Genomic DNA, 12,449 nt, shown 5'->3' on the forward strand with positions numbered 1-12,449 from the left:
AAAAAATAATTGAAATATAATTAAAATTATTGAAAAAAATGATTTTAATTACTTGATATAATTTAATTGCAAATTGAACTAAAAAAAAGAAACAATAAATAATTATAAGGTACTGCTATAGGAAAATATACAATCATAAAAAAAAGTTTCAGAAATAAAGATACTGTTGATTTTAATATTATGTCACATTCGTAAGTAACAAACAAAAATTATAGCTGTCTGAGGAGCTAGTTTACCACAACGTGGGCTTAGGATAAATTAACCCCGAAAACATAAGTTTTTTGCTAAGTTCCGTTAAAAAATAAAATACTTTAAAATTATATAAATAAATTTAAAATTAAGCAGAAAAAAAACTAGAGTTTCCTTACGCATTTACTAATACTATTTTCACACTAATTTGCATTACATTTCTAGTACAGGTTGTACAGTTAAAGGATTGCAAATTTAAAAATCTTCTTTGTTTTACAGTGTTTCTAATATAACACCTCAATAAAATTTCTCCAAAATAATAAATTTCACTTAAATGAAGTCTCACAATTTCTTAAAAGTCAAAATCCCTTCCCTGAAGTAATATTTCATATTTTCTTTTAATATTAGAGCCAAAATAGAGCAAAATTGCATGATTTGCTATTTTTTTATATGGGAAATATATTTTGTTATCATTAGTTTTAAACTGGAATTGTATGGGGGGGGGAAACATGTCACTTAGCAAACAGAGTTATTTATAAAGTTTCTTTTTAATGTCTCTTTTAGATATCAGACGACGATCGACTGTCGTTGACGACGGCTCTGAGTGAAGAAGAAGATGGAGAAGCGAGAAATTCTCCCTATCGAGCTCGTTCTGGATCAGCTGCCGCTTCTTTCAATTGCACAGGAGCCGTTCGTAAAGCTGGGTAAGCATTGAAAATAAATAACCCGAATAATGAATATAACTGTTTAAACCTTAAATGTACCATTTATTTTTAGTAATGGTGCGTTGAAATATTTCTGTGATTGAAATCTGTTTAACCTTTTTACGCAGAGGCAACACCGGTGTCCTTTTCATATATTTTTCTGACGCTCTGAATACAAGTAAAAATATGTTCTGATATTTTTTAATTATAAAAATCAGTTTGATAGTTATTAAAAAATCTGTTAGATGATTGGAATTATAGTTGTTATTAAAATATAAAATCCAAAAAAAGTAGTTTGAGAAAAACCTTTTTTTCATTCATATTCAAAAATTTATCAATCATTAATTTTGTAAATTGAAGAAATTTAAATGATGAATAACTGTTTCTCTTAGATCTAAATGAAGACGAATTTGAAAAATTATTGTTTGGAGATGAGCCATGTTAAGAAGATTTTATCTTTATCGCAGAGAATGACATCGGTTTTACATGTTGTTTTTCAAAACCATAATTTTTTAAAATGCATAATATTTTACTCTTATTTTGACCAAAATTAATACATGAAAAAAGTATTAGTGAGGAAAAAAGTATAGAAAAATATGTTTAATAAAAATTCTACTTCAAAGGGTTAAAAAAAATTAATTTAGAAATGTTGTTTAAATTAATTTGAATTCTAACACCATTTTCGTGATAAGTACTAAATGATTTTCATTTTTTTTATTTACAAAATTTTATAAATATGAAAAACTGCAAGGGAATCGTACATAACTTGTTTCTTCCCTATGACTAAAATTACAAAATTATTTTTCAGGAAAATTTCGAAGACATGCAGAAATATATAACAAGATATCACAAGCTGTGCACATGTCATGATTTTTTTATTGTTTTTTATATGCTTTAGTCGAATAAAATCGTCAACGCCTGAATATACACATTCCCTAAAAATGGCATATGATTATTAATTTATTCAAACGTACTTTATCAGGATAAAAATTATTAGCACATGACAGAAAACTTTATAACGCAAAAATAGTTTAACAAGAACATTACACAAAAGGGTGAAATTGGTGGTAAGTATACTAACCAGTAAACAAAGCATTAGAAAGGATTGACAATAAATCATTTTACTTACTCGATTTTATTTGAAGTTATTAAAGTGGTGAAATTCATACATCAGCGCCTCCTGACGGACGATTTCTTTTTTTGAATATCATCTTAGTTAAATGTTTCTCTATTGTTTCTATACTGTTTATGATCCTCTATTCTACTGAAAAAAATAGTGACACAATAAATATATTAATTACATAGATTTAATTTTGTTAAAATTGGATAAATTAATAAGAATTAAAATTCAAACTCAAGTTTATAATATTATATTTTGTCGAGAAAGATCTCAGAACCCTGGTAGTAAGAAGATGGCTAAATCTTGCATCGAACTGCTCTAATTGGGAATTGAAAAAGTCTTGGCTTGTAGTGCTGATCAAGGAAAAGAACAATTAAAATTATTTAAATTATAATTTTTGGAAATGATACTCTTTGGAATTCTTTAGACACCTTAATTCCTTGAGAAATAGTTTATTATTGTTATATACAACAGAATGTTATTATATTAAGCCAAAAAATGCCCTGAATACTCTGTGTGTGGGAAAAATAATTTCATACTAAGAATTTTATAAGCCTATGATAAACCACTTTTAATTTTCATTTCATCTACCGTGAAGGCTTATGTTTAACTATTATATCACCGATGCGATTTTTTTGTGTTTAAAATCACACCAACATTACTTATCTATTGTATTTTTTAATAACCTAATTATTAATTCCTGCTTACAGCATTTTATTTAAAAAGTTATGAGTTCTGGCTGAATAGCAGGCAAACATTATGACGTTATAATCAATAAACGAATTACTGTTGACCTGTCATGCCACATGAATAAAACTGATTAACTTTGGCATACCCAAAGATCGAAATAAATCTTCAAGAAAATGTAGAGAAACTCAGACTTGTTGCTTGAGATTGCGCAACATCATATGCACTGTTTTAGGCGTTTTTAGAGTCGGTCGTCAGCCATATTACAGTAACGAAAATAGAGGACAGTAGCGAAAATGGGTTAAAAGAAACTAGGAGAGTAGGGAAATTATAAACTTTTAAGCACTGTTTCTCATAATATAGTCAGCCATTCCTGTTTCATTTTGATTTTAATAATTTTAAAAGTACATAGTAATCACCGAGTATAATTACACGATTTTATAAATTCAGATACGTTTTTGTTTATATTTATTTTAACTATAATAAATGTTAATGACATAAAAAAACCTTGCTTGATTATATATATATATATATATATATATATATATATATATATATATATATATATATATATATATATATATATATATATATAAAAAACCTGATGCCATTGAGCTTATGGCTACCAATGCTCACCTCCGTAGCCTGATAATTTTGAAATTTTGAGCCTAATCCAAAAGACAAGGGAACTCTTGGATCAAGTATTCGGTGATATGTGCCTTCGTGGAGGACTTTCTTGATGGAACTAACCCGCATTCGCATTACACGGAGAGGAGAACCACGAAAACCTCCCTCGTCCAGTCTGACGTCAAGGGGACTTTAACCCATGATCCGTCTACTACTGGGTTACGAGACGGGTACGGAATTTGTATCAGCTAACCATGGCTGGGATTCGAACCCGGTTGACCTAATTGGGAAGCGAATGCTCTATCCCAGGGGTTTCCAACTTGCATGAGGCAGGGGGCAGCAATTAAAAATACCAGTCAAAGGGCGGGCCGCAACTTTATCAAAATTTTATATAGGACTTTTTAATGTTTGATGGAACATTAAATATTACTAACAGATTTTTATCAAGTTGTATAAAACAAAAGTATTGAATTACAAATAATAATAAATATTTTCTTGAATAAATATTTTCTTATATGAATAAATATATATAATAAATATATATAATAAATATCTTCAAATATATATATATATCTATCTTAATAAATATATATGAATAAATATCTTCAAAACCTGAGAAATAAATTTTTTTGCACCGTTAGTATGCTAAATTTTATAGAAGTGAAGAACTTGGGTTTTGTTAACGAAAGAAAAGTATTTTAAACCCACATAGAGTTTTCACGAAAATTGTCGGCGAAAAACTGACAACTAATATATTTTAGTTCGCGGGCCGCAAAAAAAGGTTTCGCCGGCCGGATGCGGCCTGCGGGCAGCCAGTTGGTAACCATTGCCCCTGAGCCACCACGTCGTCTCCTGCTATATTTGCCCTAAATTTGAAAAAAAAAAATATGTTTTTACACGTCTCATGAGTTTAATTCAACTTCTAAGGCCACTGAACACTTGTTGATTTTGTTTTAGATTTTTAAGCGTGAAGAAATGGCTTCTGCGCAAGAAACAGCAGGTAGAGCTGGCTAGAAAGCGAGGATGGAAAGGATATTGGGTGTGCTTAAAAGGAACCACGTTACTTTTCTATCCATGTGATAACAGAGAGAGTCGAGCAATCGACTCTGCTCCCAAGCATCTCATCATAGTCGATGGAGCAATCATGCAACCAATCCCAGAGCATCCCAAACGAGATTACATCTTCTGCCTAAGCACAGCATTTGGGGATGCTTACTTATTTCAAGTAGGAAAATATATAATTATCTCATTTTATTGAATATTTTATCTTTATAATTTTGCACAAAATAATACAGAAATTTGAAACCTATACCTGGAAACTAATTAAGGGTGATCATATAGAAGCTATATATTTTTAATTTGAAATCTAAGAAAAGTTATGCATGTTATCAGTGTATTATTTTTAATTGATGTTAGCATATGGCATTTTATTTTCAAATTACTTAATACAAATTATCATCTCTGGAGTGTTTTTTAAAAAATTCTGATTTGAACTTTAATTTTTGACAAGTTTTCTGCGTAAATCCCTTCTTATTGTATCAATTACGCGAATAATTTTAGTTTTAAAATTATGAAGCTTTGGTTCATAAGAGTAAACTAATCATTCAGTATAACTTTAAAGATAAGAAGTCTAATAAAATTATATTCCATGATTTTGGACTCATTTTATATCAGCATTTGATATGATGCAATAACTGAACTTTTCTCTCGATAAACTGTTTGTGTCTCGAGATATTTTGCACCATATTGTTGAAATCACATGCCGACCATATAAAAATCATATGATTTGTGTAAAAAAAAATGGTTATGTTTTTGAAGCATTCTTTGTTGTCAATTACTTTAAGGAAAGTCAATTTATGCCTCCAGACCTTAAGTTCAACCAAACAATTCATTCTTGTGGTTGTAGATTTTTCAATAACAGCATGGGAATTTTTTTTTCATCTAATGCAACAATTCGACTTTTTTACAAAACTTCTAAGCGAAAAATGAGCAAGAAATGCATCCTAGATAGATGAATTATTTCTGAAATAAATTTCATTAGTATCTATATGTTTTGAGGTAGCACTTCCATGGCGATTTCCCAAACTATATATCAGTTTTGACAAGAATCAGCAAAGAAATAGGACTTTTATGGTGTTTAAAATACATAGTACTAATTTTATTACATTTTACAAAACTAATTTTTTTAAGTAAGAGTTGTACTCTTTTAAGTACTCTTTTAAAATTTCTCTACTTTTAGAAAAGCAATTGCCAGCGAGTTTTCAAAGCACAAATCATTTCTATTTTAACAGAATTCGACAGTGTTCACTTGTGGGAATGTTTTTAATGCTAAAGCTCAAACTTATATAAATGAAAAAGATCAGAGCTTTTTGCCATTACTCGCTTACAAATGAAACAATACACTTCAAATGGTGTTTTCTCAAGACAAAGTTGTTTTCAATCCCCAATATTTGCCAATTTTCTCCCCTTTAGACGAAACATTTAATAGCATTATCGAAAAGGAATCGGTTGTGGATAGGAAATAGTGCACTGTTCAAACTTAAGAGATTTAGCATATCTTGTAGAATTTGCTGAAAACAACTGAGCGAAATGTGAAACTACTGCTTCGAAACAAAGATGTAGATCTTGTGTGTCGAATAGGTAAGCGTATGCTTGTGTGGGGGTGAGAGCTAGTAGAATAAACTTACTAAGCGTGCATAGCAAAATTTGCATTTCGTTCTCTCACACATTTTGCCAATGATGTTTAGCATAAAATAAGTTGCAGATATGAAGAAGATATAATAATATGAAAATGATAAAATACTTTAATGAAGCAGGTATTAATTAGCACAAACTTTTATTTTTTGCAAACAATAATAAAGAGTTCTAAATACTGGTAAAATGAATTATGTTTAATATTTAAATTTATAACAATAAAAAAAAAATTGCACAAAGAAGAAGTAATGGACCCCCAACAGTGCATACGCATCATGTGAAATCATAAAGGAAGCTGTTTGCAGATGTTAATAAACACTTCACTGAGAATGAGTTAAGTTAGCTATAAATTATTGTCAAATGCTAGCAATAAATTATTGCCTCCTTTCTTAGCCTCAGTAATTTAAAATGGATTGGCAGTAAAATATGAAAAATCAGCAACGAATACTTATAAAATCAAAAATAATGCAACCGTGTAATCGATTCGAATTTTATTTAAATTATTTAAGCAATCCGTTAGGGCTCAGAGGATAGGGCTCTTGCCTCCCAATAAGGTGATCCAAAATAGAGTCTCTGTGATGGCTGGTTGGTAGGAATTTTGCTCCCGGGGGGAAATTGATCACATTGCTGCATTGATGAATACATCCCCTGTATCAGACATTTCATGGGTTAGAGTCATTTTGCTGTCAAGCCTCTTTGTCTAACGCAAATGCGATTTAGTTCCTTCAAAATGACCTCCACGAAGGCAAGTTTGCCCCAATGCTTGATCCAGCTGTTTCCTTGTCTTCTTGGTTGGGCTTAAACTTACCAGGTGATTAAGATGAACATTGATAGTTAGATCACAACTGATTTGCTAATCAACGCTGGTTTTAAAATAACATAAAATTGTTAAAGTTAGTGCCTAGGAAAACCATGAAAATTGAAATGATTTTCGTTCTGCCAAAGTTACGGAGTAAAAGATTTTCAAATCATATATTTGTTTAAAAGATTATTAAACGAAATATTAATCTAAATTTAAATTATGGAAAATATTTTATACTTATATTTGCATGAGAATATAAATTTGCATATTACTGTAATCTTCGTTGTGTAAAACATATGTGGTTTTTTATTAAATCGAGGGATATTTAAACTTCTGAGTCATTTCCTGAAATGTCCAATCTTATTGTCAAATAACTGTATTTACTTATTAAACATTTAAAAAATTTTCTCATTTTATAATTTTGAGCATTAAAGTGTTCTATTAAATAAATAATTTGAGAGTTCGAAAATGCATTAGTTTTATCCAAGGATTTTAAAACAAATTATCATATACTTTTACCATTCAAATACTTGTATTATAAAAAATTCAAACATATTTCTACTTAATATTCTAATCTTTTAGTGGTGCATATACGTGTGATAGTTAATAAAAATTTTCAATTATTTTAACCGTTATAGTAAAACAATAAAATTTTCATTTGCTCTGCTTAAATAATGTCATTATCTAATAAATGAAATATTTATCTTATGAATGTGAAATTTTTATTTTTACATCATTTCATTTTTTCTTACTTTACCTCCTCAATTGCAATTTTTCTAAAAATCATACATATATTTTTATTTTAACTCAAAACTTAAATGAAGTAAACATTATGGAAGTTTTTAGTTCATATATACATATTGCATAATACATATTTTTCATATACACATATTTTTGCAAGCTTCTAGCAGTTTAAAGCTTTTTGTTTCTCAATAGTTATTTTTATGCATTACAAAGTTATGATACTTTACAATAGGAAATCCATAAAATTATAACAACGGTTAGTTGGAAAAAACTTCTGTTTTAAGTTCATCTGAAAGCAAGCACGATTTATTGACCGTTGTATTTGAATTAGTTTTTAAGTGAATTTTAAAATTATATGATAATATAAATTTGATGTTGATGCGTATCAAATTACATTTTGAGATTTTTATAAAGCTTACCGAAGTCCAACGACATTGTACTGATTGTTGACTACATTGTATTCTTCTTTTTTTCCCGTTCTTCTTTAGTTAGATGATAACTATAATAATAATTCTAAAATTCGTTGCATCAATATTGCTTCTCACTTTAATATTATTTGACTAAAAACATTTTTTTAACTTCTACTTGCAAAAGTATTTATTTGTATAACGTAATTGTTGCAAATATTACATTTCATAGTTGAAAAAAATTAAGAAATTAGAAAAATTATTAACTAATAAAATGAATTACTAGTAAACGTAATAAAACATAAATATATCGTTAATTAAAATTTTCGTATTGAGCTTGACGGGAAATTGTTTGGTTAAAAACTATATCTAATTTCAGGATTTCGATGCAATTCTCAAATATATTTTTTTAAAAACAATATAATATTGAAAGCTCTGCATTTGCGATGATTTTAAGTATGATCCTGCGCGCAAGACTTGCGCAGTGAGCTCAGACTAGTGCAAATCGATTCAATGACTTTCTCCTATCGTTATGATTACGAGCAGTAGAATAAAAATAATAATAAAAAATTCACATGAAATGTGGCTGCTGTAATAATCAATTCAATTTCAATGAAACTGAAACGAATTTTGAAGTTACTCATAAAATTATAAGTCTTCTTTCCTATAGATTATTTATTACTTTGAATTTACCCATCAATAGTAAATAATACAAAAATATTTCATTCAAAATATTTTTTAAATGAAAATAAGTTTTAAACATAGTTTCTTCTTATGATTTCTTTTTTATTCCAATCATTAAAAATTCATGCTGAATACTCCGTAATGATCCTACTCATTTTATTCATTCAATTTTAATAGAAAATAGTTGAAGAAGGTTGTCTTTTTTTAATTTTCTCCGAGATAAATATTTTATTTTTATCAGAAAACAAAATAAAAATGCAATCTACTGATTTTTGGTCACAGTTTCAGCTCTAAAACGCATTGTGCATCTGTTTTATTTAAGACCATCAAGTGTAATAGCAAAACATTTGTTTAAAACAAAATCGCTCTTACAGTTAGATACACAAAAACCTTCTTCAAAACAACTGGATATAAATAATTTCCCCACATTGTAACTTAGTTACTTTTTCTAAGAAACTTTCCTCTCTAGTCTTTTTTAACCAATGGAAAAAGCATAAAGTAACCTCCGAAAGAAAATTACAAAAATAAAGAAACAATGAAATAAAAAGTTTAAATCAAATATAGGATAATGTAAATGAATAAAAAGGAATTATTTTTTGATACTTTGAAAGTGTTTGGAAAATTTAAACATTTCTTAAATAAGTTTATATTTTTTGTATTCATATTTAATAAATATATTGCTCATGAGCACCTCACAGAACACGAAATTTCACATTTCATACATTTCTCAGTCATAACGCAGTTTCTACTCTTTAAAATGTTCCCAATGACGTAGTCTTAGTAATATAATGTAGAGGTAAATTTGAGAATGTTTTTTAAGAAACATTTTATCATTGTTGCAAATAAATGCTCTTAAAACTTGTCAAAAACTTACGAAAAAATAATCAAAAAAAGAAATCATAGGAATAAAAAACACCATTATGGTGCATAATCTAATGTAGATAATAACTCAGAAGTATCGTGCCCTGGCAATGGAGTTCATATCGCGGTCTTAAGTGGTACAATATCATATTATTATGCCATGAAACTCTTATTATACCATGGTATTAATTTTATAGGCTCCATGCCATGTTGAACTTGAAAACTGGGTGAATAGCATTCATTGTGCTGATGCTGCAGCATTCGCCAGACATCGAGGTAAAACTGGGACCTTACACCTACTGCAAGAAGAAATATTTAGGCTAGAAAAAGAAATTGAATCAGTGAGTTTTTTTAAAATTTACATTTGATTAATATAGTAAATACTTTAATTGAGATAATGAAACATTTGTTCAATTATGTTCGTAGGATTTTAAAATGAAACATATGGCGGAATTACAACTAACTGTTGTAGCAGATGCTGAAAGCAAAGAACAGCTGAATAATCAAATTAGTCAATTTGAAGAAAACATGGAACGGTTGCATTGTGAACAGTTTCGACTACGGTGTTACATGTCTTCTTTACAAAATGGAGAACTTCCCAATCCAAAGGTTGATAAAATTTCATTGCTTTAAATGAGCAACTACATTGTTCTTTTTATGTTTTATCTAAATGCTTTGATTGTTCAAGAATTTTGGTTTTATATTTGCATAGTATCTAATGCAAATGATCAAAATTTTAAAACTTTTTCCTATTTATTTTGTTTTATAGTTCAGGAATTTTGATTAAATAATCTTTGCCAAATGTATGTTGCTTTTCTAGCACCTATTTTTCACACATATTCTCTATTTTACATTAATTATTTTCTCTATTTTACATTAATCATTCACTCATTACATTATTGTGCAGAAACATTTATTTTTGTTGAACAATTATTTTAAATCGATGCTTTGCTAATTTTCTATATTTTTAATAAAGTACTAAATTGAGTTTCATTATGATTCCTAAATATATGAATGAATTTTGTTATAGTGTTGAAAAGCGCAAGTGACAAAAAAAGTTTGGAATTATCTTTTCTCCTTGAAACTTATCCTTTCTTAAACTGAAATCAGTTACCTTTTGAAAATCATTCAGTGAATAGTCCTGATAGTAAGTTTTAAGACCCAGGCTTCTCATTTGAATTTTGGAGGCAAATTTTGGTTGCGTTGAACTACTGTCTACTTAGACACTGGGTCTAATCACCTGTATTCTTTTTGATACTCTAAAACAGAAGTTGGTAATGTTGAGGTTGCAGTATTTTCACACATTAGCATGGTTAATGTTAAAACTTTTAGCTATTGAATAATATTAGATATTTCAGTACATTTGAACAATTTTACAATTTAACGATAAGGGATGTCTTATAAGAATGTATTGATAATAAATAAGTTCGTCTTAAGTTGATACAATACTAAATTCGATAAATAGAATGTAATATTTCTTAAATATATCTTGATTATGACTTGTTATACCATGGTTTTTATTTTCAGAGTTTGTTAACCCACGTTTCAAAAGCCACTAAGGCTACATTGAACAAACTCGGAGTGTTCACAGTGTCCTCGTTCCACGCATACATCTGTGCTCGAAGCCCTTCCCTGCTGACAAACCTCCTGTCTGGAAGGGGGGCGACTAAAAGGCGATCTCTATCAAGATCTAATAGTGGAAGGTAAGACTATGAAAATATTCAGCTCTGATGGAATTTTTATGAAATTTTAAATATCTAAGAAAATATTTTAATTTCAGACGTTCTTTGAGTCTTTCCACGACCTCTAGTTGTAGTTTAGATTTACCATCAATGCCAGAAAGACAAATCAAAATACAAATCCCTGATAACCAGGTAACATATGAATCATATTACATTTTAATGATTATTTTATCTAGAACTAAATATTGTGACATATTTGTTGATAATATTTTAAAATTTTTAAATTATATGAAGCATGATCGTTGTTGACTTATATAAAGAAATTTTTAGAAATTAAATGAAATTTTAAGTTACAATGAAATGTACAATTATTTTTTTTACCAAGAGCTACTATCGAATGCTGTTGCGATGTATATGTTTTAATACCTCGACTTAGAATGATCCGAATTCAATCCCATAATTTCCTACTTGTAAATCATATTGTTAAAAAATATGACTAAGCTAAGTCATTAATATATTTTCACATTTATCCCGCATTTATACTTATATAACTATAAATTACACTTATCTTTGTTGAACAACTTAATTACTATACTTATACAACCAGCTAAAATTTACAAAATATTCAGTAAGATGATAATAATTGCAAGTAATAATTCCAAAAATATAGGGTGCGTATTCCTGTATATTTTTTCAAATTATGAAAATATCATGAACACTCGTTTTAATTTTTGCCATATTAAAAGCTCTGTTATAATGAACTGACTATATAAAAAAATTGCAATCCTTTCTGCCATATTGACAGAAACTTAGCAACACGATAATACTTTTTATTTTGGATTAAAATTTCTATTCGATATTTTCCATGGGTACCACTCTCATGAATTCTAGCATTTTTAAGAGATATAAATAGATTTACTTTAAGATAGTAATATAATGTATTATATTTTACCTAAGAATAAATGTCTTTGATACGAGTGAAAACATTAAGTTAAGCATTGTATATTGGGCCAAAATACACTCATGAAAACAATTAAAAGGAGGAACGTTTTTTTAAAAAAGAAAAATAACACCTATAATCAAGTAGGATATCAGATGGCAACTAAGCTCATTGTGGATACCTCTGCCATGCAGTGGCCTGTGACTTCATTAAGAAGTGGCGTTGTGGTCGCGTTTGTGTAGAGGTACCTCATTTGCTCACAGGAGCTTCTAATGTAAGGACATTCTGAAGCATCGTATCTAGTTGGT

General features: G+C 28.6%; 1 protein-coding gene across 12 annotated transcripts in view; it reads left to right on the forward strand.

Moving 5' to 3' along the window:
* Window positions 1-12,449, forward strand: part of sif (guanine nucleotide exchange factor still life) — a 156,705-nt gene that overhangs the window by 114,833 nt on the left and 29,423 nt on the right. For all 12 annotated transcript variants that reach the window (XM_071180822.2, XM_071180820.2, XM_016074968.4 and 9 more), the window contains 6 exons: window positions 754-893; window positions 4,285-4,552; window positions 9,717-9,860; window positions 9,946-10,128; window positions 11,047-11,222; window positions 11,300-11,393. In XM_071180822.2, coding sequence (XP_071036923.1) covers window positions 754-893; window positions 4,285-4,552; window positions 9,717-9,860; window positions 9,946-10,128; window positions 11,047-11,222; window positions 11,300-11,393 — 1,005 coding nt within the window. The remainder of the gene's footprint in view (window positions 1-753; window positions 894-4,284; window positions 4,553-9,716; window positions 9,861-9,945; window positions 10,129-11,046; window positions 11,223-11,299; window positions 11,394-12,449) is intronic.

The sequence above is a fragment of the Parasteatoda tepidariorum genome, chromosome 8 (assembly GCF_982258835.1).
Source record: "Parasteatoda tepidariorum strain Cologne lab strain chromosome 8, Ptep-v5.0, whole genome shotgun sequence".
NCBI lineage: Eukaryota > Metazoa > Arthropoda > Arachnida > Araneae > Theridiidae > Parasteatoda > Parasteatoda tepidariorum.